The sequence below is a fragment of the Sardina pilchardus genome, chromosome 1, assembly GCF_963854185.1.
Source record: "Sardina pilchardus chromosome 1, fSarPil1.1, whole genome shotgun sequence".
Classification (NCBI taxonomy): Eukaryota; Metazoa; Chordata; class Actinopteri; order Clupeiformes; family Clupeidae; genus Sardina; species Sardina pilchardus.
In genome coordinates this window covers 44,814,426-44,841,545 of record NC_084994.1, presented here as the reverse complement: position 1 = coordinate 44,841,545, position 27,120 = coordinate 44,814,426, and the positions used below count along the sequence as shown (strand labels likewise).

The 27,120-nt window shown below is 43.1% G+C and overlaps 4 protein-coding genes across 4 annotated transcripts; 2 read left to right on the top strand and 2 right to left on the bottom strand.

The window, feature by feature from the left end:
* Positions 1-5,652: 5,652 nt before the first annotated feature.
* LOC134092757 (heat shock 70 kDa protein) lies at positions 5,653-8,465 on the bottom strand. The gene is made up of 2 exons (XM_062545820.1): positions 8,391-8,465; positions 5,653-7,828 (listed from the first exon to the last, which is right to left on the bottom strand). Exon 2 carries the CDS (start codon positions 7,818-7,820, stop codon positions 5,883-5,885), a length of 1,938 nt encoding a protein of 645 aa, XP_062401804.1. The 5' UTR covers positions 7,821-7,828; positions 8,391-8,465; the 3' UTR covers positions 5,653-5,882.
* A 4,724-nt stretch (positions 8,466-13,189) lies between these two features.
* On the bottom strand, positions 13,190-16,358 carry LOC134092750 (heat shock 70 kDa protein-like). The gene is made up of 2 exons (XM_062545807.1): positions 16,253-16,358; positions 13,190-15,385 (listed from the first exon to the last, which is right to left on the bottom strand). Exon 2 carries the CDS (start codon positions 15,375-15,377, stop codon positions 13,443-13,445), a length of 1,935 nt encoding a protein of 644 aa, XP_062401791.1. The 5' UTR covers positions 15,378-15,385; positions 16,253-16,358; the 3' UTR covers positions 13,190-13,442.
* Positions 16,359-16,899: 541 nt separating this feature from the next.
* On the top strand, positions 16,900-19,683 carry LOC134092736 (heat shock 70 kDa protein-like). The gene is made up of 2 exons (XM_062545786.1): positions 16,900-17,142; positions 17,518-19,683. Exon 2 carries the CDS (start codon positions 17,526-17,528, stop codon positions 19,461-19,463), a length of 1,938 nt encoding a protein of 645 aa, XP_062401770.1. The 5' UTR covers positions 16,900-17,142; positions 17,518-17,525; the 3' UTR covers positions 19,464-19,683.
* Positions 19,684-21,944: 2,261 nt separating this feature from the next.
* On the top strand, positions 21,945-24,468 carry LOC134092744 (heat shock 70 kDa protein-like). Its single transcript, XM_062545796.1, has 2 exons — positions 21,945-22,064; positions 22,526-24,468. The coding sequence occupies exon 2, from the start codon at positions 22,534-22,536 to the stop codon at positions 24,466-24,468; it is 1,935 nt and encodes a 644-aa protein (XP_062401780.1). The 5' UTR covers positions 21,945-22,064; positions 22,526-22,533.
* The last annotated feature ends 2,652 nt before the right edge of the window (positions 24,469-27,120 follow it).

The following is a 27,120-nucleotide window of genomic DNA, read 5'->3' as shown; positions in this document are numbered from 1 at the left end:
TCTCCCCATGTGACTCACGAGGGATTCGATCTCTTCCTCCCCCCCGGCTCTGTCGTGTTGCTTAATTGTAGACTAGAAAGAAGGAAGCTGGGAGTGATGAACTTGCCTCGCTGACTCTGGAGTTCTGCGCTGTCATCAGCCATCGCCTGTTTTATGTTTCTCTCTAGTTGCATCACCCAACAGACTTCATTAAAATGAATGAGTGTTGTGGTATCTTCTCAAGACTATATGCTCAGTGTGTGGGTGAGTGAGTGCCTGTGTAATACAGTGTGTAACGAACAGTCACCATGTCTGTCAGAATAGAGAGCTTTGAGTCTTGGCATTCTTTGCACCCGAATGAGCTGTCAGCTCAGCTCCCAACGCAGTGACCACAACCCCTCCGCTTTAAGACAATCGCGCGTGACGTTTTTTTTTTAAGCTATGACTTCTTCGCGGCCCTGCATGCCGTTTAAAAGAAAAATAAATCGCTCTAGTTAATGCTGCGCCACATGGAACCGTTTTATCTGAGGAGAGGTGAAGACTCCTCTGTCAGTGCATTTTTTTAATGCGCAACCACTCCCATTGAAAATAGCCTAACTCGCCCCATATAAGCATGTCTTCAATCATGGTCCGATGGGACCCGGATCAAACCGGCGGTCTGCAGGCCCTGATTGGGCTGGATACGACCCAAACTGCTGAGATAGTCACCCAGACGGGATTCGATTACACCTCGCTCTGAGGCTGGAAGACATAAAAAAAGAAAAGAAGACGTTTGGCCCGCCGCAACTAATAAATCATGTCCCAATAGCACTCCACCCTAAAAGGAGAGGTAGAGAAAACGGGCCCCGATTTGATTTCAGATAGAGATTTGTCCTCGCCGGCCTCAGAGGAAGAAAACACGTGGCCTGCTCTCTTCGGCAGGAGTCTGTGCTGATATCCATTCAGTCCGCACAAGAGCGAAAAGCCCACCCACCCGTTTAGCCAGGAGGTGGGACAGTGGCAAGCGTTATGCATCTGTCCCCCGAGACAAACGCTCAACCTCCCCTCCTCTCTGACTGTTCGGGGACCCAGCGCGCCATTCCATTCTCCAGGAGGCCAGATTCCTCTCAGCTACATTCTGTCCCGCCCTCTCTTTCTCTTTCTTTCTCCTTCCCTTTCTTTCTTGCTCTCTCTCTCTCTCTTTCTTTCTTTCTCTTTCAAGGCCCACAAATGGGATCTCCATGCTTTGGGCGTCCTATAGTGAGAGCGCATACAGATGTGCGCACACAATCATTCCAGCAGACCTCTGGGGCGGGATGGATGGATGGGTGCCTGCCTGTGTGTGAGAGTGTGTGTGTGTGTGTGTGTGTGTGTGTGAAAGAAAAAGAGAGAAAGAGAGAGGGAGAGAGAGAGAGAGGCACGCACCTCGTCTCTAATTTAATCAGCACGCCGCGCCTGGCCCATGAGTTCCCACACGCCAGCAGATAATGGATTTACCTCATTTCCTGTCCTTGCTCCTCCAGGCCCGAGGACCAATGGCTGAAACCAAAACGTTTTTTTTTTTTCTTATTTTAGCGCGAGTGTGAAATGCGAATGCTATGCCATTCAGCTCGGCCGCGGTAAACAAAGATTCCATATCGCCACTTCGCAGTGAGTGATGATTACAGAAGCAAGTGTCACCGGCTGAGGCAGTAACTTGCAGGTGGCAGTGTGTGCTTATTGGGCTGACTTCACCACCCCACCTGCCATCTGTTGGTCAAGGACGTGTTGACTCATGTTACAGTGTCATTTTAATCATGGATGAACGGAGTGAATCAGCCAATTTGACACGGTCCTTAACTCACGGCACGGGGAGGGACATGCGGCCTGACGTCATAGCTGAGGTCATCAATCGGCCAACGGGGAGCCTGACAGCCAATAGCATCACAAGGTCCACATCTGATGTGCGGCAACAGCATTGTCCGGTTCATTTTCCCTTCCTTTGCGTTACTGTGGCAGATATAGACTTCAGTGCACATTAAATAATGCTAGGCAGGGCAGATGAACAGCATACCATTTTGAAATGAATGAATGAATGGATGGATGGATGAATGGATGAATGGATGAATGGATGAATGAATGAATGAAAGAATGAATGAATGAATGCTTACAAACCGGTCCTGAAAAAAGTTGGCAAAATGGCTAGAGATTTTTAACTGATTATGAAAAGTTATCTGAGCATTCATGATGTTTGTTATGGCATGAGAGAATCTTGCCACTGCAACTTACTTATTAACTTGGGAGAATAACTTGGCCTAGCGTTTGCTCTGAGCTGTTATGGCTAAAGTAAAAGTACATGATATCATGCCGAACACTCCCCTGCGCTCCCATAGTGTCGTGGCTGGACCATACGATTTCCTTCAAACCAGAATGTTTACTTAACTTTCTCTAGTGTTTCCCAGCCTGCTAAGGAGGGTCACTGATAAGGAGAAATACTTTGCAGTACAAGGCCACTGTTCAGAGAGGAACAGCACAAAGAGCCAGTTAAAAAAAAACGGAGAAAAGACAAACATTAACGAAATGAATGTTGTATTTCAGTCATATTATGAATTCATCTCATTTAGATATAGAATTCACAGGGAGGAAACTTGGTTTCTTATTTCGCTGAAGTCACAAACTGAGTATGATGTGTGATATGTCATCGTGCAATATTTCAAATCGAGCACCACTTGCGGTGAGTGCAGCACACTGACCAGGTTAAAATAACTTGAATTGTGGGAAATGTTGTGTCATGTGCTGATGAGAGCCATGTTTCTATTTTCAATACGGACTGCATGAACATGTTCTAACTTGACAATGACTTCAAAGTGACACAAGACTTTCCAGCAGCAGTAGTTTTCTTTTAAGAGTCTGGACTTGCTCCGTTTGTATTAGCATATCTGTCTGACCATTTTGTAAATTGTTTCTGTTTCATAGCCACCTTGGCTGTGTCATGTCTGTTGTCTGGGCAACGCCACAGACTCCTTTCCCAAGACACTCTTAGTTCTCGCAACCAATTGAACTTTAATGTTTTAAATCTTTTCGAATATGTTTTAACCATTCACACAAATCAGAGAGGGAGAGCACAACTAATCTCTGGTATCACATTCCAGCAAACTGAAATCCCTGCATGGGAACTAGACTGCAATCAAATGACTAATAATGATAAGAATTTTGTTTTTAGTTAAGTGTTATTATGGTTATGACATTTGTACAGGCAATGAATGATAGAGGTTACTAATAATACTTTCTGTGGTGGTTCCTTCATACAAAATAACTTTGGATGATTTCCTCTTACAGAATAGTTTGTTTGGATAATTTTGATTAATAGTGAAAAGGCATAATTATTCATATAGATTTTTTAGAAACCTTATCTGATTTCCTGTTGATTAATTTCCCAGAACGACTGATTGGATAATAAGCGAGTGGTTTTGACATCCGTCTCCAAGGTCACAGCCAAAGTCCCTGGAACAGCTCACTGAGGCCCTCTTGTGACAAAATAAATGACACTTCACACAAAGTTACAGCTCTCGTTCACTCCCTTTAACATGCATTTTCAAATTGAATAAAAATACGTTTTGGTCAATCGTCTGCTCTGAAGCTTCAGACAAATGATCTATTCAGCCTCTATAAGTAGGTAGGTGGTTATGTGTAATCAGTTCTTTAATTGTGCGACGTGAAGCGCAATAGTGCAGCTCCAGCCCTGACCCCGTGACCTCTGCTCTCAGGTGACCCCTCCGCCATGTGGCAGCGATCAGGAGCCCCGAGCGCAGATGAGCAGCAGCCAACGAGGAAATGGAGCAAATGGGAAGCAGGTTGTGGCCACTGTCTCACTGTCTTTTCTCAAGTCTACATGCACACACTCACATACATGTGCGCACACACACACACACACGTGCGCACGCACACACACACACACACACACACACACACACACACACACACACACACACACACACAGACACACACACACACACACACACACACTTCTGTCCCCTCAAGATTTGAGGCTGCCTTACAGAAGGACAAAAAGCATACCGTTTCAGGCTTAACAGATGATTTGTTTTTGCACCCATACGTAAAATACACAGTTTCACAACAGCATTAAGTAGGCCCGCCCAATTTTTTGCATGCAATATGTTCCGAATGTTTTTTTCATCGTTATGAACTTTGTCTTGGGGATGTACAGACTAATTAGAATACATGTCTTTAATAGTCTGCATAATTAATATTTTTTCTGTAAAATCGGTCTGTGTACAGGCCTTAAATTAGGAAAAATAAAGATTTTGGTTTCAATACTGCTTACATGTTTACTGTGTATACTTTAACTTCTTTCTGGATGTGTCTTTCACTCTTGTATGGAATACAGAAGCTCATGAGAGACAGGAGATATTATGACAAACCTTTTCTGCCATTTGTGTGACGAGATAGACACTTTGTGTGAAGAAAAATAGACCCAGAGCTTTCTCAACACAACCGCTCTTAAAGCTCTGAGTAAAGAGAGACCTATACTTGTTCTGTCCTCAATGCAGTCTGAAGTTTCAGACGGCCACATATCGGTAAACCATCCATAATCCCACCACTGATTATATGTAGCCTGACCATCTTCATAACCAGAGGTCAGTAATCTGACAATAACGCAGGTCAAATTGGGATTTCACTGGTTGATTCAGATGAGCCTCCACCACAGTAAAATTAGGCTTTTGCTCTGCGTTACTGTAACTCAGTGGTGATGGCTCTGTGTAAACTAAGCAGACAGCGCCCTCCAGAGTTATATTTGTGTCATTGTATGACCAAAACTGAGCTATGACAGAATTGTAGTCCTGTTGACACCAGACCCTTCTCTATTGAGATTTACCGAAAGTTCATATGGGTATTCCCAGGCTAGCCGAATAGTACCTGCCATGACAAAAACCTAATGACACTTGAATGACAATGAAAGAAGTGTTATGTCATAAACGTTTATGACTAGTTTGGATAGTCCTTCAACCAATCAGACCAATGATTCGGGTGCACAAGAAGTGACATTTCTTGCGTGTGTGTGAGAGCGCAAGGTTGATGCTGAAAGCGTGAGTGTCCAGCCAGGTGCACAAGAGTTGTCAACTCTGAAATTTGTATACAGATGCGTGAACATTTTACTATACTTTGATCCACTTTGTGTGGATTCATTTTAGGAGCGAAGTGTGAATGACAGTACTATTAAATCAGTATTCGCACGTGTGCGCCCTTTTTATTTTTTCTATTCGCACACTCTATTTTTCAGGCGCATATGCGACGGTGTACTCGCACTGTACAGCCCTGCTTACAGTACATAACAATGTCCCATATATAGCATTGTGATATAACCTGTAATACAGTCGATGAAAATACATTGGTGCAGAGTGTTTTAAATAACAACATTTCATTGGGCCTGCATTCTGCATTAAATATTGACCACTCATAAAGGGTGGTATAAGACCATCAAGATGAAAGTGTTCATTCACCATACAACATATCCACCAACCTAATGTATTCCTTCTGGCCACATGAACAAAGCTTTTATTTTGAATATTTGAAAATATATAGACGAATATTTTCTCACAGCCGTGTTAATTAACGTACACTATACACTTTAAACACTATTTCATAGTCATCCAATAAAAATCAGGAAATGTCTTTTTTTTTAAACAAAATTTATTTTACATGTAAAATGCAACCAAGAGTAAACCAATGGCCATCCCACAATGAGCAATAGATGAGGACAGCAAGTAAATTACAGTACATCAATATATTAACAATCTTCTTTCAAGTAAAAAAGGCACAAGTATGAACACTGTAGAAAAACAATGTATACATTTCAACAAATTGACAAATATTGGTGAGGAAATTTCATGTGCACTCATGATGTGTTCCAAACTAAGTCCACTTTAGTCCACCTCCTCAATGGTGGGGCCCTGTGAACTGGCCCCTGGACCTGCCTGGGCACCACAGCCTCCTGCTGGCATTCCTCCTGGCATGCCTCCCTGGTACAGTTTGGAGATGATGGGGTTGCACACCTTCTCCAGCTCCTTCTGCTGGTGCTCGTACTCCTCTTTCTCGGCCAGCTGGTTGTTCTCCAGCCAGGAAACGGCCTGGTTGCACTTCTCAACAACGGTCTTCTTGTCCTCCTCACTGATTTTGCCCTTCATGTTATCATCCTCAACGCTGCTCTTCATGTTGAACGCATAGGACTCCAGGGAGTTCTTGGCAGCAACCTTTTCTCTCTGAACGTCATCTTCTGCTTTGTATTTCTCTGCATCCTGCACCATCTTCTCAATGTCCTCTTTGCTCAACCTGCCTTTGTCATTTGTAATGGTTATCTTGTTCTCTTTACCAGTGCTTTTGTCCACTGCCGACACATTGAGGATTCCGTTAGCATCAATGTCAAAGGTCACCTCAATCTGGGGAACTCCACGTGGGGCCGGAGGGATCCCAGTCAGATCAAACTTGCCCAGCAGGTTGTTGTCCTTGGTCATGGCTCTCTCTCCTTCATACACCTGGATCAGGACCCCGGGCTGGTTGTCTGAGTAGGTGGTGAAGGTCTGGGTCTGTTTGGTGGGGATGGTGGTGTTGCGCTTGATGAGGGCAGTCATGACTCCTCCAGCCGTCTCGATGCCCAGAGACAGCGGGGCCACATCCAGCAGCAGGAGGTCCTGGACGTTCTCAGACTTGTCGCCCATGAGAATGGCAGCCTGGACTGCAGCACCATAGGCCACTGCCTCGTCAGGGTTGATGCCCTTGTTCAGCTCCCTTCCGTTGAAGAAATCCTGCAGCTGCTTCTGGATTTTCGGGATTCTGGTGGAACCTCCCACCAAGACGATGTCATGAATTTGTGACTTGTCCAGCTTGGCATCTCTCAGGGCCTTCTCCACAGGCTCAAGGGTTCCCCTGAAGAGGTCGGAGTTCATCTCCTCAAAGCGAGCTCTGGTGATGGAGGTGTAGAAATCAATGCCTTCATAAAGAGAGTCGATCTCAATGCTGGCCTGGGTGCTGGAGGACAGAGTTCTCTTGGCCCTCTCGCATGCAGTGTGTAGCCTCCTCAGTGCCCTCTTGTTCTGGCTGATGTCTTTCTTAAACTTCCTCTTGAACTCCTCCACAAAGTGATTCACCATGCGATTATCAAAATCTTCCCCACCCAGGTGAGTGTCCCCAGCTGTGGCTTTCACCTCAAAGATGCCATCATCAATGGTCAGGATAGAAACATCGAAGGTGCCACCACCCAAGTCAAAGATGAGGACATTACGTTCACCACTCTTGCTTTTGTCCAGTCCATAAGCAATGGCTGCTGCTGTGGGCTCGTTGATGATCCTAAGCACATTCAGTCCAGCGATCACTCCAGCATCCTTGGTGGCCTGGCGCTGTGAGTCATTGAAGTAGGCAGGTACAGTGATGACGGCATTGTTTACTTTCTGCCCCAGGTAGGCCTCAGCAATCTCCTTCATCTTCACCAGGACCATGGAGGAGATCTCTTCTGGATTAAATGTTTTGTTTTCTCCTTTGTACTCCACTTGAACTTTGGGCTTTCCTCCGTCACTGATTACTTGGAAGGGCCAGTGCTTCATGTCAGCCTGCACGACGGGCTCATCAAACTTTCGTCCAATCAGACGCTTGGCATCAAAGACGGTGTTATTGGGGTTCATGGCCACCTGATTTTTCGCAGCATCGCCAATCAGTCTCTCTGTGTCTGTAAAGGCCACATAACTCGGGGTGGTTCTGTTGCCCTGGTCGTTGGCAATGATCTCCACCTTTCCATGCTGGAACACCCCCACACAGGAGTAGGTGGTACCCAGGTCAATTCCAATGGAAACACCTTTTGCTGATGACATCTTGATTTCTGTACAAAATAATAGCCTGTGTTATAATATTTCTGATACACCATCAACAATATTGCCTTCCTATAACAATTGAAAAGAGTAAAAATATCACATTTGTTAAGACAATTTTGATTTTGCTTTCTGTAATGTTAGGTCTAGTCTATGGATTTTTCAGTGGTTATTCCATGAAGCGTATGTCATTGCAAATGTGGTCATGTTAAATGTTAACATGTTGAAATAACATGTGAATGATAAACATTATTTTGGAGCATGGTGCAAATGTTAATGATTTAAGTTAAGTAAATAAAAAATATTATTTTTGAGTTTTGATGGACATGTTAATCTTGATCTAAGATTAGCATGTCCATCTAAGAACTAATATTATGTTTGAGCTTTAATATAGATGTTAATTGAGTTCAATGAAGCATTGGGGTAAAAAACATAGGCTACAATTCATTAATTTGCCATTAATTAATTTCTCTATATTAGGCTATAGGCTATCAGCTTCAGTCTACGAGGTTTAGCCCCACTCTAAAGCCTCAACAGCATTTTATAGCCTACAATAAATTAACATTTACTCACAGTTGTAATGGAATCTTGAAAGTTTTCTTTTGTGGGAGCCTACAATTCTTTTCGTCGACTTCTTGCTTCTTCACTGTATTAGTCCGGGAGCCAAATGCCATAATTTAGGTGAACCTGGCTTTGTCGGTTAAAGTTTTTTTTTTTGCGGAATCTAGTAGACTAGGGGTACCTCTTTAAGATTTAAGAGGGTGCCCGGTGATATCCCTTGGGCAATTTCATATATTAAGCCTTTCTTGTCCAATGTGTTGACTATAAGGCGGATATACTACAGGTGAATAGGGTAAAAAAATTAACAAGCAGATATCACTATGAAACTTCACCAGTTGATTACTTAGATCAATATGAAAAATAAATGTATTACAAGTTTTCTGAAATTTAATGTTTGAATATGCAAATTAGGTATGATGTAATTAAATATGCGCTGATTTGCATAAACGTAAAAAGATCAAATCTGAACATTGGACAAAGCCAGCTTAAATTTTTTTCTTTTCATTTTGTTGACATAAGAGATGAAAAGTATTTTAGAGAGGGAATTATGGATATATCATTTAGTTATTCAGTAAATCAGAAAATATACCAGCCTTTAAAAAATCCATTTTCGCCATGTTTTTTTCGCCATGTCATGTAAATCAGGCTAAGAATCATATATCAACAAACCCCTCTGCAAAATCCTTCTAAACATGGTTAGGTATAAGACTGAAAAGTTTGGTGTATGTAGATGCTTGTGAAGTGGAGATTTTGTTCTCTGAGTGAGAGAGGAAACTCATCCATATCCGCCTTATATTCAACACATTGGACAAGAAAGGCTTAATATACAAAATTGCCCAAGGGATATCACCGGGCACCCTCTTAAATCTTAAAGAGGTACACCTACTCTACTAGATTCAGCAAAAAAAAAAACTTTAACCAACAAAACCAGGTCTGACCTGGGTTGGTTGCAACCTGACCCCATGGCTTAGTGACTGGTCTGGTCTGCCAAAAGCTCACGAGAACCTTAAAGGAACACTTCACTTTTGTCGGTTAAAGTTTTTTTTTTTGCTGAATCTAGTAGAGTAGGTGTACCTCTTTAAGATTTAAGAGGGTGCCCGGTGATATCCCTTGGGCAATTTCGTTTATTAAGCCTTTCTTGTCCAATGTGTTGAATATAGCGGATATGGATGAGTTTCCTCTCTCACTCGGAGAACAAAATCTCCACTTCACAAGCATCTACATACACCAAACTTTTCAGTGTTATACCTAACCATGTTTAGAAGGTTTTTGCAAAGGGGTTTGTTGATATATTATTCTTAGCCTGATTTACATGACATTTTATTCCAAAAAACATGGCGAAAATTGATTTTTTAAAGGCTGGTATAGTATTTTCTGATTTACTGAATAACTAAATGAGATATCCATAATTCCCTCTCTGAAATACTTTTCATCTGTTATGTCAACAAAGTGAAAAGAAAAAAATTGAAACTGGCTTTATCCAATGTTCAGATTTGATCTTTTTACGTTTATGCAAATCAGCGCATATTTAATTACATCATACCTAATTTGCATATTCAAACATTAAATTTCAGAAAACTTGTAATACATTTATTTTTCATATTGATCTAAGTAATCAACTGGTGAAGTTTCATAGTGATATCTGCTTGTTAATTTTTTTACCCTATTCACCTGTAGTATATCCGCCTTATAGTCAACACATTGGACAAGAAAGGCTTAATATACGAAATTGCCCAAGGGATATCACCGGGCACCCTCTTAAATCTTAAAGAGGTACCCCTAGTCTACTAGATTCTGCAAAAAAAAAAACTTTAACCGACAAAGCCAGGTCTGACCCCATGGCTCCCTGACTATATTCCAATCAGTCTCTGAACACCTATCAGAATTCCCCCATATATATATCTCAGCACACCGCACTCCAGCAGTTTCTAGAACTGTCACCTAACTTTGACCAATAAAATCGTTGTTTGGTCTTCATTGACCAATAAGATTACAGTATTTTTCCAGCGGAAAAATACACAATCGCTGAGGCTTCCAGCAGCTGTCAGAACTTTCGCGAACTTTCAGGAAGTGACTCAACCCGTGGCAAATATTGTGTTGAAATTGAGCAAATTAGAAGGCTAATCTTTAAATATTACATACTGCCACTTAAAAGTCATGTGTGCCTTTCCTAAAGCCATGACAGAAGGCTTGCGCTTTTCTATATGCCTCTTCTGGTTGTCTGAGCTGTCAGGATTTCGCAATGAGACAGGTTTTTCTTTCATCCACGACCCGTATAGGCATATAGCCTATTGATCGCAACCTACGATTATGGCATGCATTAGCCTAATATGTGACAGAATTTCTTGAATCGTTTCCCTTTCTTATGCAGATGAGTAGTCTATTAGCAAACATTCTTGGCTAATGTGAATCCTGGTTTTATTCATTCGAGAGAGCTGGGTCAATCTTGACCATGCACTGACAAGAGAAAGCCTATAGAGGGCACACGAGATATTTGTTTGTGATGTCAGGCAGGGTTCACTCAGCCTAGTTGAGTAGTGTAGCCTAGGCCTACTCAATCACAGTTTCAGAATAGTCTACAATGGTTTAAGAGGCCGATACCTTAGGGCTAGATAGGTCTATGATGTAACTGACGCACAATAAACCATGTCCAACACGTAATGAAATAGTCTAGACATATTACTATCATCATCATAATAACATAATAACATATTTCTAAAGCCTACATCGTGGTGTTTCTTATTATTTGCTCTAGTTTACATCAACTCACTGCTCGTTGGCAGTAGGCTACAAATCTTATCTATAGTGTGTAGAGCCCATTTGAGTTTACTGTATGTTGCAAGTTATTATTTGTATGTTGGTTGATATGGTTGTGTTTGTCTTTTGGTCTGTATAGGAGAGGTGTGCTGGGTTGTGTCATGTGGCGCATGTGTGCGCGTAGGTTAGTTTAAGAAGCAACACAGTTTTGTGACCAACACTGTCTCTAGTGGCGACAAAGAGATGGAGCTGATTCGTTTTGTTTGAACTAGATTGCTGATGTTTCATTTTTTGTATATTGACACTATTTTATTAAACAGTTGAAAGGATTTTTGAGATGGTCAAGTCAGTTGCCTGTTCTGTTAGTGGCATTGGCTACAGAAGACAAGACATAGTGGTTGAGAGCTCATCATATATTCTTGATAGTAAATATACAGAGGTTCACATTCCTCTTTCAGATTAGGCCTGAATTTACACTGAGATGGACTCTGATCTCAGACCATTTTGACCAATAAATCCAAAGCACCATATAGAGATACCGTCTGCATAGTTGAACACCCCTTACCTTTCTGATCACATGAACTTCAGGAGACTGCAGAGTAGTGATGTGTTGATTGTGAACAAGCTGGTTCATAGAGCTGGCTCTTCTAAGTCAACACCAAGAGCCAGCTTCTCTCTGAGAGATGTTTTTTTCTCTCTCTTTTTTTTATTAAATGATATATACAGAATAGGATCATATTTTTGTTATACTGCTCCACAATGGACACTTCTAAATTGAATGTCGTGTTGTTGTTATGCATGCAATGCAACCAATCAATATTACCATCAGGTAAAGGGGTGGATGGAGGGGCCTGGCAGTCTACAGAAAGGAGCCGGAGTGAGACAAGAGCTGAAAACAAGATGAGCAAGTATTGCATGTTGCATGATTTTTTTCCATCTCCCAAATAATTGGGAGAAATCAGCTTTATCATTATTGTTATCATCATCATCATCATCATCATCATCATCATCATCATCATTATTATTATTATTATACATTTTTTTTATCATTTTATTTTTTAAAGCATACAAACATACAACATATTCTGTGAGTACACTGGGGGTAGCCTGTCCCCCAAAACTCTGCGAGGACTTTCTCTGGGAATACTGAAGGTAGGGCTAAACTCTCTGGCGTGCTTCGTTTGGTCGTTCACGACTTCCTACACAATCTCGGACTGCACCTTTGATATACATGGCCATGCATACATAGCCTACCAATGAGCTGTCAGGTGACTGCAGAGTGTAGACCCCTGTTCCTATCACAAAATGTTGGAAAAGTTCAAATGCTTTAGTATGTCATATTTAGTATGTTGGAGATAAGCCAAGATATGGTGGCTCAGCTCTCTAACTTGATTGTAAGTTGTCAAGTTGTTTTGTTTTGCGAGCAGACACACAGACAAGCCCAACCCTATCAAGAGGCATTGGCATTCATAGCTCAAACATTTACTACATTTGATTGAATTATAAAAGTACTAGCTATAGGCTTGGCAAAAGACAGAGATACGAACAGCTGCCAGACACTTCTTAAAAATATAGATTTTCGTTTGTTAAATGGTCTTTATATTTAAATAACAGACCACAGACCAGGGAAATCAGGTATTGGGTTCACACTGCACAGCACCCTCAAGTGTCCTATTGGCATAATACTTACAGTACATAACAATGTCCCATATAAAGCATTGTGAAATAACCTGTAATACAGTCGATGAAAATACATTTGTGCAGAGTGTTTTAAATAACATTTCATTAGGCCTGCATTCTGCATTAAATATTGACCACTCATAAAGGGTGGTATCCATCAAGATGAAAGTGTTCATTCGCCATACAACATATCCACCAACCTATACCTTCTGGCCACATGAAAAAGGCTTTTATTTTGAATATTTAAAAAATATTTTCAATTTCAAGACAAATATTTTCTCACAGATTAATTAACGTACACTATGTTAATTAACGTACACTATTACACTTTAAACACTATTTCATAGTCATCCAATAAAAATCAGGAAATGGAATTTAATGGAATCAGGAATTTATTTTACATATAAAATGCAACCCAGAGTAAACCGTTGGCCATCCCACAATGAGCAATAGATGAGGACAGCAAGTAAATTACAGTACATCAAATATATTAACAATCTTCTTTCAAGTAAAAAAAGGCACAAGTATGAACACTGTAGAAAAACAATGTATACATTTCAACAAATTGACAAATATTGGTGAGGAAATTTCATGTGCACTCATGATGTGTTCCAAACTAAGTCCACTTTAGTCCACCTCCTCAATGGTGGGGCCCTGTGAACTGGCCCCTGGACCTGCCTGGGCACCACAGCCTCCTGCTGGCATTCCTCCTGGCACGCCTCCCTGGTACAGTTTGGAGATGATGGGGTTGCACACCTTCTCCAGCTCCTTCTGCTGGTGCTCGTACTCCTCTTTCTCGGCCAGCTGGTTGTTCTCCAGCCAGGAAACGGCCTGGTTGCACTTCTCAACAACGGTCTTCTTGTCCTCCTCACTGATTTTGCCCTTCATGTTATCATCCTCAACGCTGCTCTTCATGTTGAACGCATAGGACTCCAGGGAGTTCTTGGCAGCAACCTTTTCTCTCTGAGCGTCATCTTCTGCTTTGTATTTCTCTGCATCCTGCACCATCTTCTCAATATCCTCTTTGCTCAACCTGCCTTTGTCATTTGTAATGGTTATCTTGTTCTCTTTACCAGTGCTTTTGTCCACTGCCGACACATTGAGGATTCCGTTAGCATCAATGTCAAAGGTCACCTCAATCTGGGGAACTCCACGTGGGGCCGGAGGGATCCCAGTCAGATCAAACTTGCCCAGCAGGTTGTTGTCCTTGGTCATGGCTCTCTCTCCTTCATACACCTGGATCAGGACCCCGGGCTGGTTGTCTGAGTAGGTGGTGAAGGTCTGGGTCTGTTTGGTGGGGATGGTGGTGTTGCGCTTGATGAGGGCAGTCATGACTCCTCCAGCCGTCTCGATGCCCAGAGACAGCGGGGCCACATCCAGCAGCAGGAGGTCCTGGACGTTCTCAGACTTGTCGCCCATGAGAATGGCAGCCTGGACTGCAGCACCATAGGCCACTGCCTCGTCAGGGTTGATGCCCTTGTTCAGCTCCCTTCCGTTGAAGAAATCCTGCAGCTGCTTCTGGATTTTCGGGATTCTGGTGGAACCTCCCACCAAGACGATGTCATGAATTTGTGACTTGTCCAGCTTGGCATCTCTCAGGGCCTTTTCCACAGGCTCAAGGGTTCCCCTGAAGAGGTCGGAGTTCATCTCCTCAAAGCGAGCTCTGGTGATGGAGGTGTAGAAATCAATGCCTTCATAAAGAGAGTCGATCTCAATGCTGGCCTGGGTGCTGGAGGACAGAGTTCTCTTGGCCCTCTCGCATGCAGTGTGCAGCCTCCTCAGTGCCCTCTTGTTCTGGCTGATGTCTTTCTTAAACTTCCTCTTGAACTCCTCCACAAAGTGATTCACCATGCGATTATCAAAGTCTTCCCCACCCAGGTGAGTGTCCCCAGCTGTGGCTTTCACCTCAAAGATGCCATCGTCAATGGTCAGGATAGAAACATCGAAGGTGCCACCACCCAAGTCAAAGATGAGGACATTACGTTCACCACTCTTGCTTTTGTCCAGTCCATAAGCAATGGCTGCTGCTGTGGGCTCGTTGATGATCCTAAGCACATTCAGTCCAGCGATCACTCCAGCATCCTTGGTGGCCTGGCGCTGTGAGTCGTTGAAGTAGGCAGGTACAGTGATGACGGCATTGTTTACTTTCTGCCCCAGGTAGGCCTCAGCAATCTCCTTCATCTTGACCAGGACCATGGAGGAGATCTCTTCTGGATTAAATGTTTTGTTTTCTCCTCTGTACTCCACTTGAACTTTGGGCTTTCCTCCGTCACTAATTACTTGGAAGGGCCAGTGCTTCATGTCAGACTGCACGACGGGCTCATCAAACTTTCGTCCAATCAGACGCTTGGCATCAAAGACGGTGTTGTTGGGGTTCATGGCCACCTGATTCTTTGCAGCATCACCAATCAGTCTCTCTGTGTCTGTGAAGGCCACATAACTTGGGGTGGTTCTGTTGCCCTGGTCGTTGGCGATGATTTCCACTTTTCCATGCTGGAACACCCCCACACAGGAGTAGGTGGTACCCAGGTCAATACCGATGGAAGCACCTTTTGCTGTCATGTTGATATCTACATGAGAAAAAAGAAATAACAGCAGAAGAGAGTATTATTCAAAAAAGTAACTCAAATGATTTCTAAGTTTTCAGAAATTTCATTTAGATAGGCTTAGCCTACAGTACATGCTTCCGTTTACTAGGCTAGTCTATATAGGCCTACATTTTTCTATTTAATTAACTAGCTTAATACAATCACGTTACAAGCTTTGCCATATGTTTCAATTAATAAAAACTTGTATACCTAATTTACATGTAATGTCTATTAACACACAGCATTCACATCAATGATAGGAGGACACAGACATGTTACCAAGGAGACCAGCACTACTTAAAATGTGTGATGATAAATCAAGTGACAGTCCACACACCATATTATGGTCCACACATCCCTTCGGTCATCACCGTTACGTTAACCAACTATTTTGTTAAATTGTTATGCTCCTTCCTATGGCATTTGCAGTGTAACAGCCTGTAGGCCTATTATATGGCTATGTGTGGTTTACAATGGGCGTCTTTTTTGACAGGACGGGCCGGGCGCTTTTTTGATGAGAAACTGTTAGCAGCAAAAATCATTTTCTATATGGCTCTGAGCTAGGCTACACCAGACGCGACAGTGGCGCGTACATTCGGAAAAACAATAGACCAGTCTTCTAAAAATGGATTTTACGCGTCGCGTAAAACGGTACGTTTCAGTTACGCATCTGGTGTAGCTCCCCTGTAGCCTAATACAGAAACAGCGGCAGCGATTTCAAAAGCGCCGAGGACTTGTAACGTTAAGGTATATACACGGTCCTTTATCATACCTAACATTACAATTTACAACATAGCCCACATTGATAATATGGTCAAGTGAAAAGAAACTCGATCCGCGTTGACTTACCTTTGTTCGTCTGTAGAAGAAGACTTACGTCGAAAACCCCTTTGGTCTTCCGTCGACTTTAGATACTTGTTTTTGAGATGTTTCAAGTGAACTGTCAAACACACTGGAAGCCCACTGTCTTTATAGATCCGCGCGCTACATTCTCGCAGTTTCTGGAAAGCTCTGTATTCCTTACCAATGGGGGCAGAGCTCATTTGGTACGGACCAATCATGTTGCAGTTTGCTCATCCTGTAAAGACGTTTTCAGAAGCGTGTAGAATATTCTTGATGCATCTCGGTTTGTCGAGACTATCCTAGCCTAGACTAAACTACTACTCATTGAATAATGTTTTATCGACAACGTGGACATCAGTGAGGTTATTTTTAAATGGAAGAGAAGGGTTGTTTGTTCTTTGTTTTCTTTTTGTTGAAAACATTTAATTTTCTTCCGCTTTATCCCAAAGACGAATTGATTCTGATCGGGGGACATTGATGTTTAATAAACACGATGCTTCTACGTTTAGCCTAGACTTCTAGTCTGTTTCATTTCAGCACTCAATTTGGTACATGATAAAATGTAACATAAATTAATTTCGGAGCGGTAGAACCTTAGGAGAGACTACTCCAGTTAGTGTGTGGGTGTGTCCGTCAGTAGCCTACACAGCAAACATGCTGTACTCTTATTGGTCGATGCAGACATAGGACGATTTTATTGGTCAGAGTTGGCTGACAGTTCCAGAAACTGCTGGAGAACTTGTGCTGCTGAGATATATACTGTAGGTTGGAACTTCAGTAGTCAGACAAGTGAACGAGGAAAGCAGCGGTGCAGTTCTGAAAAATCAAGAAGAGGCAGAACAGGACTTTACTACTAGAACATTTACCATCGAGACAACTTTCAACTTTCAGGCACTGTGAGTAAATATTATGTTGTCATGTCTCAAAAATGATTACATTTGGGCTACTGCTGGCATCTGAGGTGGTGCCAACGACTAATGCAGACATTGATGAATGGTGTTTAGATGACATTTAAAATGACGGCATTTCCATCGTTTGCTTTCGGATGTTTTATGGAATTACCCATCCAAAAGCTGGGAAAACAGTATATGTATTGTGTGTTTTGTGTATTGTGTATTTTATTGTAGTTTGAATTGTAGTTTTACCTAAAAGCTTGCCAGTATATTGTAGAACTTGTTGGTAGTTCATTAGCGTCAGCAGTCTACATATTTACCTTGTAAAAGTATATGAAATTATATGAATTATATTCAATTGTTTTTGTTTTTGTGCAGAGTTCAAGATGTCATCAGCAAAAGGTGCTTCCATCGGTATTGACCTGGGTACCACCTACTCCTGTGTGGGGGTGTTCCAGCATGGAAAGGTGGAGATCATCGCCAACGACCAGGGCAACAGGACCACCCCGAGTTACGTGGCCTTTACAGACACAGAAAGACTGATTGGCGATGCTGCGAAAAATCAGGTGGCCATGAACCCCAACAACACCGTCTTTGATGCCAAGCGTCTGATTGGACGAAAGTTTGATGAGCCCGTCGTGCAGTCTGACATGAAGCACTGGCCCTTCCAAGTAATCAGTGACGGAGGAAAGCCCAAAGTTCAAGTGGAGTACAAAGGAGAAAACAAAACATTTAATCCAGAAGAGATCTCCTCCATGGTCCTGGTGAAGATGAAGGAGATTGCTGAGGCCTACCTGGGGCAGAAAGTAAACAATGCCGTCATCACTGTACCTGCCTACTTCAATGACTCACAGCGCCAGGCCACCAAGGATGCTGGAGTGATCGCTGGACTGAATGTGCTTAGGATCATCAACGAGCCCACAGCAGCAGCCATTGCTTATGGACTGGACAAAAGCAAGAGTGGTGAACGTAATGTCCTCATCTTTGACTTGGGTGGTGGCACCTTCGATGTTTCTATCCTGACCATTGATGATGGCATCTTTGAGGTGAAAGCCACAGCTGGGGACACTCACCTGGGTGGGGAAGACTTTGATAATCGCATGGTGAATCACTTTGTGGAGGAGTTCAAGAGGAAGTTTAAGAAAGACATCAGCCAGAACAAGAGGGCACTGAGGAGGCTACACACTGCATGCGAGAGGGCCAAGAGAACTCTGTCCTCCAGCACCCAAGCCAGCATTGAGATCGACTCTCTTTATGAAGGCATTGATTTCTACACCTCCATCACCAGAGCTCGCTTTGAGGAGATGAACTCCGACCTCTTCAGGGGAACCCTTGAGCCTGTGGAGAAGGCCCTGAGAGATGCCAAGCTGGACAAGTCACAAATACATGACATCGTCTTGGTGGGAGGTTCCACCAGAATCCCTAAAATCCAGAAGCAGCTGCAGGATTTCTTCAACGGAAGGGAGCTGAACAAGGGCATCAACCCTGACGAGGCAGTGGCCTATGGTGCTGCAGTCCAGGCTGCCATTCTCATGGGCGACAAGTCTGAGAACGTCCAGGACCTCCTGCTGCTGGATGTGGCCCCGCTGTCTCTGGGCATCGAGACGGCTGGAGGAGTCATGACTGCCCTCATCAAGCGCAACACCACCATCCCCACCAAACAGACCCAAACCTTCACCACCTACTCAGACAACCAGCCCGGGGTCCTGATCCAGGTGTATGAAGGAGAGAGAGCCATGACCAAGGACAACAACCTGCTGGGCAAGTTTGATCTGACTGGGATCCCTCCGGCCCCACGTGGAGTTCCCCAGATTGAGGTGACCTTTGACATTGATGCTAACGGAATCCTCAATGTGTCGGCAGTGGACAAAAGCACTGGTAAAGAGAACAAGATAACCATTACAAATGACAAAGGCAGGTTGAGCAAAGAGGACATTGAGAAGATGGTGCAGGATGGAGAGAAATACAAAGCAGAAGATGACGCTCAGAGAGAAAAGGTTGCTGCCAAGAACTCCCTGGAGTCCTATGCGTTCAACATGAAGAGCAGCGTTGAGGATGATAACATGAAGGGCAAAATCAGTGAGGAGGACAAGAAAACCGTTGTTGAGAAGTGCAACCAGGCCGTTTCCTGGCTGGAGAACAACCAGCTGGCCGAGAAAGAGGAGTACGAGCACCAGCAGAAGGAGCTGGAGAAGGTGTGCAACCCCATCATCTCCAAACTGTACCAGGGAGGCGTGCCAGGAGGAATGCCAGCAGGAGGCTGTGGTGCCCAGGCAGGTCCAGGGGCCAGTTCACAGGGCCCCACCATTGAGGAGGTGGACTAAAGTGGACTTTGGAACGCACATGAAATTCCCTCAGATATTTATTCAATTGTTTAAAATTGTATATTGTTTGTTTTTACAGTGCACATATTTGTGGTCTCTTTCTCTTGGGACAATATGTAATATATTTTTGTGATTTACTGCCTTCCTCTTTTACTCATTTTAAGATGTCTTTTTGTTCTTTTTTTTTTTTTTAAAGGGGGCCAACAATTTGCCCTTGGTTGCAGTTTCCAATGTTTCCGAATAAAATTTTGTAATTTTCACCTTTTCTCCTGTTTTATTCACACCATGAATAATTATCCTGATTTGTATTACATGGATATCAAATCGTGTTTAAAGTGAAATTATTTAACACAAGCATTAAGAAATTATAGTCTTTTGTTCATAAATCTGATGTATGACAAGTTATGTCACATACTGTAGGTATTGTTATGTAGCTTGTAGGACAGTGGAGGGCGCTGTGTGCTCATCATTTGTCAGCCTTGACTGTCCGTGGACTTTATAAAAATAGTCCTTTTTAACTAATGAGAGGTATGTTTTTAAGTGTCTGATAACTCGTAATGCCTCTAGTTTTGGCCAAGCCTGGACACTGGTTGAGGATAATCTGACACAGCAACGCTGTAGGCTCTGTAGTGTTGGGAATTCTGGCACTGTCTTTCTAGTGAACAATACCACTTGACAACTTCCAATCAAGATAGAGGGTCACCATATATTGGCCTTCCTACATAATCTCAACATATTTCAACTTTCAACATTCTGAGAAAGGAACAAGGGTCTGCAGCCACCACACTACTTATATTGTTAGACTATAATGTCCATTTTTATAATTTAAGTATTCAGTGTAAGCCTATTTTGCTCGAAATCTTAGAATTACAAAAGAAAACCCACACTATTACATTGCGTGGGAAGGGAAAACATCATACAACATGCAACCGTTTCTCTCACTATCTCCTTACTGTAGACTGCCAGGCCTCTCCACCCAGCCCTTCTAACCTGATGGTAATATTGATTGGTTGCATTACATGCATAACAACTACACAGCATTCAGTTACAGTAATATGTGTCCATAGCAGAACAGTGTGGCAAAAATATCCTATGTCAACTTGTATTAATAATCAGAAAAAAAACATCTCTCAGACAGAAGGTGTTCACTTACAAAAGCCAACTCTATGAACCAGCTCATTCACAACTGACACATCAGTGCTCTGCAGTCTCCACCAATATTTTCAGAAAGGAAGGGAGTGTTCAGCTATGTAGCCAGTCTCTATGTATTGGTCCAGTGTTGTTTTTTGGTTGAAAGATTATGATCAAAATCAAATCAAATCACAGTCAATCTCAGAATAAATCCTACCATCTAGGCCTATCTGAAAGACGGAGATGAACATTAGTCCAGTTAATGCTATAACGGTAACCTACTAATAAATACACACATGAAATAAGATCAACCACTATGAGCAAAGATTAGATAATAGCCTACCTTACTGCAAACAAAAAGTTGATCTTGTAAGCGAAGCCAAATTATTTCTGTATAGTCTGAAAACTTACACATAGCCTAATTCTATCGAGGATACTTCATAATTGTAGGCCTATGCGTTACATATTTTGACTTGTATATGTAGGCTACAGAATTGTCTATTTCTCTACATGCTGGATATAGTTTATTGTGCATCAGTTGCAGTACATCATTATGTAAACGTGTGTTCTCAGAAATTGTGCTTCAGTGGCCGACCACAACAAAAACGCCACATGTGCTCCCTACAGGCTTTCTCCTGTCAATGCACAGGGAAGGTTGAGGCAGGCACGTCGATTGAGTTTATCCGAATCAGACCGAAACCTTGGATTCTTGTAGACTTTCTGTCGAAAATCATCCCCAAATTAAAGGACAAATGTTCCAGAAGGCTACATTATCATTAAGATCAGGTCTGATCGTGAATGAAATAAATATAGCCTAATGCGAAATCCTTTAAATTAGAACGGACAGGTGTCTTTCCATCTTCAACTGTGTAGGGTAGGCTATACGTCTATGTCTTAGCCTAACACACTGAAGGAAAAACTCTATGACAAAATGGGAATGTTATTATTGGAAGACACACATTTACAGTAGCCTAGGCTTATTTGATTAGACCAAACTCAGCAAAGAGACTGTTAATAAATGGTCAGTATCTATAGCCGATCATTAACAGTCTTAACAGCTTAGCCTGCATTTGTTTAATTTCGATTCAATCTATTTAGAACCGTCTGTGTCACTTCAGATGTATTTAGGAAAGTTCACGAAAGCTCTAACAGCTGCTGCTGGGAAGTCTCAGCTGTTGTAGTGTGTTTTTCTCGTCTGCACAACGTAGCCTGCAATCGTATTGGTCAATGCAGACTAGCCAACGATTTTATTGGTTAGAGCTGAATGACTGTTCCAGAACCTGCTGGAGTGCGGTTCGCCGAGATATATATCTGAACTTCAGGTAATTGTCCAGAGTCTGAAGTGGAAGGGAGGAAAGCAGCAGGGAGCAGGCTATCCCGAGGAAGAAAGAAGACGAAGACGAACAGAATTGGTCCTCAAGCAAATTTATCATCGAAGCAACTTTCAAAATAATTTCAACGAGGCCTACTGTGAGTAAATATTTGTGTCACAAAATTATATTTAGGACACTTTATAGACTAAAGTTGAGAAATGTATTGATCTTACAATATGTTTTTCCCAATGCTTCCTTAAATTTGAATGAAGTTACATTAACATCAAAACTAAAACACAATTTATTTATTTACAGACCTGTTAGGCCATCGACTGTATAGTCTATGATTTAGGCTATATTACAATGTAATATGACCACATTTGCAATTACATACTGGCTATTTATAGAATAACCACTACACTATTAAAAAAAATCATAGGCTACCCAAAAAGAGTCCAACTTGAAAAGTTTGCTATACACAGAAATTGATTGCAAAGACATTATATTTGTGCTATTCAATTTAACTTGAATAGTTATTGGGAAGGGGTGCATGCTTTTGGCCTAACATAGGCTATTAAACGTTTTTCACTCTATTTTGATTTTGTTTTGTATGTTCAGAATTCAAGATGTCATCGGCAAAAGGTGCTTCCATTGGAATTGACCTGGGTACCACCTACTCCTGCGTGGGGGCATTCCAGCATGGAAAAGTGGAGATCATCGCCAACGACCAGGGCAACAGAACCACCCCGAGTTATGTGGCCTTCACAGACACAGAGAGACTGATTGGCGATGCTGCAAAGAATCAGGTGGCCATGAACCCCAACAACACCGTCTTTGATGCCAAGCGTCTGATTGGACGAAAGTTTGATGAGCCCGTCGTGCAGGCTGACATGAAGCACTGGCCCTTCCAAGTAATCAGTGACGGAGGAAAGCCCAAAGTTCAAGTGGAGTACAAAGGAGAAAACAAAACATTTTACCCAGAAGAGATCTCCTCCATGGTCCTGGTGAAGATGAAGGAGATTGCTGAGGCCTACCTGGGGCAGAAAGTAAACAATGCCGTCATCACTGTACCTGCCTACTTCAATGACTCACAGCGGCAGGCCACCAAGGATGCTGGAGTGATCGCTGGACTGAATGTGCTTAGGATCATCAACGAGCCCACAGCAGCAGCCATTGCTTATGGACTGGACAAAAGCAAGAGTGGTGAACGTAATGTCCTCATCTTTGACTTGGGTGGTGGCACCTTCGATGTTTCTATCCTAACCATCGATGATGGCATCTTTGAGGTGAAAGCCACAGCTGGGGACACTCACCTGGGTGGGGAAGACTTTGATAATCGGATGGTGGATCACTTTGTGGAGGAGTTCAAGAGGAAGTTTAAGAAAGACATCAGCCAGAACAAGAGGGCACTGAGGCGGCTGCGCACAGCATGCGAGAGGGCCAAGAGAACTCTGTCCTCCAGCACCCAGGCCAGCATTGAGATCGACTCTCTTTATGAAGGCATTGATTTCTACACCTCCATCACCAGAGCTCGCTTTGAGGAGATGAACTCCGACCTCTTCAGGGGAACCCTTGAGCCTGTGGAGAAGGCCCTGAGAGATGCCAAGCTGGACAAGTCACAAATTCATGACATCGTCTTGGTGGGAGGTTCCACCAGAATCCCGAAAATCCAGAAGCAGCTACAGGATTTCTTCAACGGAAGGGAGCTGAACAAGGGCATCAACCCTGACGAGGCAGTGGCCTATGGTGCTGCAGTCCAGGCTGCCATTCTCATGGGCGACAAGTCTGAGAACGTCCAGGACCTCCTGCTGCTGGATGTGGCCCCGCTGTCTCTGGGCATCGAGACGGCTGGAGGAGTCATGACTGCCCTCATCAAGCGCAACACCACCATCCCCACCAAACAGACCCAGACCTTCACCACCTACTCAGACAACCAGCCCGGGGTCCTGATCCAGGTGTATGAAGGAGAGAGAGCCATGACCAAGGACAACAACCTGCTGGGCAAGTTTGATCTGACTGGGATCCCTCCGGCCCCACGTGGAGTTCCCCAGATTGAGGTGACCTTTGACATTGATGCTAACGGAATCCTCAATGTGTCGGCAGTGGACAAAAGCACTGGTAAAGAGAACAAGATAACCATTACAAATGACAAAGGCAGGTTGAGCAAAGAGGACATTGAGAACATGGTGCAGGATGCAGAGAAATACAAAGCAGAAGATGACGCTCAGAGAGAAAAGGTTGCTGCCAAGAACTCCCTGGAGTCCTATGCGTTCAACATGAAGAGCAGCGTTGAGGATGATAACATGAAGGGCAAAATCAGTGAGGAGGACAAGAAAACCGTTGTTGAGAAGTGCAACCAGGCCGTTTCCTGGCTGGAGAACAACCAGATGGCCGAGAAAGAGGAGTACGAGCACCAGCAGAAGGAGCTGGAGAAGGTGTGCAACCCCATCATCTCCAAACTGTACCAGGGAGGCATGCCAGGAGGGATGCCAGCAGGAGCTCAGCCAAGCAGCGGTCCAGGGGCCAGTTCACAGGGCCCCACCATTGAGGAGGTGGACTAAGATGGACTTTGGAATATAATGATAATGCACATGAAACCCATTACAGGGACATGCACTGGACTGTTAAATTGTCACTTTTGCATTGTGTGCAGTGTTCTTATTTGTCCAATTCTATGAGTTGAAAAGTGTTAATGTATTTAATTTACTGATCTCATTTTCTTTTTTTCAAAATGGTAAATACTTCTCACTTTATATGCATCTGCACTTTACATGTTAATAAAAATGGTATTACATCTAAGATTCTTGTCCTGTGATATGACTTATGTTCCCTCTAAGCTGCACGGGTGCGTGGCCCCACAGACCGCTCAGAATTATTGCACATGAAATTATTCAGGCCACGCACGAAATGTCATTTTAATTTTAATCTGACCACTAGGGCTGCAATTAGTCTTCATTAGTTAGAATGCAACATTTGCTGATGCAGAATTTTATTGTTGACATTGTAGCAGCTTAGCCTAATTGGTTAGCCAATAGGTGTTCTTGGCTACCATATAAAATGGTGGGTAGTGTTTGCCCAGGTGCCTGGACACCTGAACACCTGAACACCTGACTCTGCCACTACACTCCTTCCCGCCTGGCTGCCGGTATGAAATTGCTCTATTTTCTCCCTCTTGCGCTACCGTTTCAACTGTTTCAGGAGGTTAATATCGGCAACCATGGTTTTACAGCACTATCCATTGCTTGCCACACTGTCCTCCGTGCTGTTCAGGTGCATGGCTTGTTCCGCGACGGCAAACTCTCCAACTTGCACCCTGCCTCAAGTGTCGAGCCGTCCGCTGCACTGGTATGTATTGGGTTATTTTATTTAGCTTCTCCTGTTTGTCCAGTTTTAATCTATTTTTGTTGTGCATTGTAGATGTTGTGGGCCTTAGTCATCTGGACATGCATTGTGCACACTGCTGCTTTGCCGAGCTTTGCTTCTTGCTTTCTTGTTGACCCATTTCCTGCTCCACCGTTCACGTGCGCTGCAACACCGAAGCTAATGGCAGTGGCGGGCGCAGACACCTGCTTTATGATTGTTCTGGCGTGATGGTGAATGTGAATGTAACAGTGTTGTGTGTGTTCATTAGTTCGTTACTCGTATTGTGGTGTTGGTTTATGATTTATGCACTGGTAGGAGGCCACCTGTGTTGCTAATCACCAGTGATGGTGGCATCCTACCACTGTTGTGTGTCTGTACCCCCAAGAAATGTCTTTTGTCCCCAGGAGCTGAGAGTCCAGGGTGAGGGTGGAAGTGCCGCTGAGGTGGTGGTGGCCCATACCTATGTGCTGTGTTCACGTGTGATCGTTGCAGTGGATCTCTCTTGCCGTGTGTGTGGGCACGTATAAGTGGTTGGCTTCCTGGGATTCCCCTGGCCTATGGTAATCTGCCTCCCCCAGTAACCCTCAGCCCTGGGACTGTTAAAAAATATATAAATTATTTATGGATGGAACCACGTCTCTGCCAGTGAATAGAACGAACCCTTGTGCCTTCTCAAACCTAAGTCAACATTTCTCTGGGTGCAATTCCCGGAGTGGCGTGGTCTAGGGCAAAATAGTCTGTAATGCCACATCATATTATTTACATGAGCTTGAAAGGACTATGATCCGTAAATGAATGAATCATTCAGAAATCAGTGAGACAAATCAAAAAGTAGGCTTTAGTCAGCATTGATGTTTTTTTACCACCACATGTTTGTTTGAGAAATCATTAGGATGGTGTATATTTCCTTGTCCTGTGTTACATCGTGTTCAGCATGTGCTCAAATAGGGCTCCCAGTGAGACTCCTGGAATAACGTAATGACACATTGCTATTATGTTGTGCACAAGTGACTAGATGATGGAGGTTGAACTTGTAGTGGTGAGAATGAATTCTGATCTGCAACAGAAATGCAACTCTGAAGTGTAGTGAATAAATGACAAATTTTGTCAGTATAACTGTAGAGTACCCCAAAACCTTAGTCAAGACCAAGTCTTTTGACATCAGGTCAGAAGCTCTGTTATAGCAAGAGCAATGCTGCCCACTTCAGTTATCTGAAAGAGATGTAGTCTATGTAATCTTTAGGAACATATATGTGATACAAGCAATGTATCGACTACGCCACCCAATTGGAGAGCTGGGACTCAATCAGTGCCTTTCTTTAGCAAGTTCATTTTGTTTGGTGGGAGCAACTAAACAGAATTACCAAGAAACCATATTGAAGTAAATCACAAGGAACACCAAATCAAGATTAGACAGGAAAACAGTGGCAAACACACACATGAAACACAATAAATTTGACCATAATTTCCTCCATATGACAAATACATGTGTTATACATAGCTCCAGAGATCTGCATGATCTGATTTGCATGAGCATCAAACTGGCTATAATACGTCTGGAAAAAGCACCATGCCAATCTCTAGCTATGGTGAAGGGTATGTGATGATGTGGGGCTATTTTAATTCCAACGGCCAAGGGAACTTTATCAGGATATTCTGCATCCATGAAATAGCTGGCCTTTAAAAATGAAAATTTGCCTGCCCCTATATATGTTAACCCTATGTATTAAATTCCCATAGGGTTACATACGGGGTCAAATACTTCCTTCCCCCTAGCATTTAGGAAGAACATGTATTTATTTATGATACATTCTTCAATCGCAAAGAAAATTGGTGTACTTAGTGGTTTG

Bases quoted from the DNA above. Each gene is read 5' to 3' on its own strand.
- LOC134092757 (XM_062545820.1), bottom strand. From the start codon at position 7,820: ATGTCATCAGCAAAAGGTGTTTCCATTGGAATTGACCTGGGTACCACC.
- LOC134092750 (XM_062545807.1), bottom strand. From the start codon at position 15,377: ATGACAGCAAAAGGTGCTTCCATCGGTATTGACCTGGGTACCACCTAC.
- LOC134092736 (XM_062545786.1), top strand. From the start codon at position 17,526: ATGTCATCAGCAAAAGGTGCTTCCATCGGTATTGACCTGGGTACCACC.
- LOC134092744 (XM_062545796.1), top strand. From the start codon at position 22,534: ATGTCATCGGCAAAAGGTGCTTCCATTGGAATTGACCTGGGTACCACC.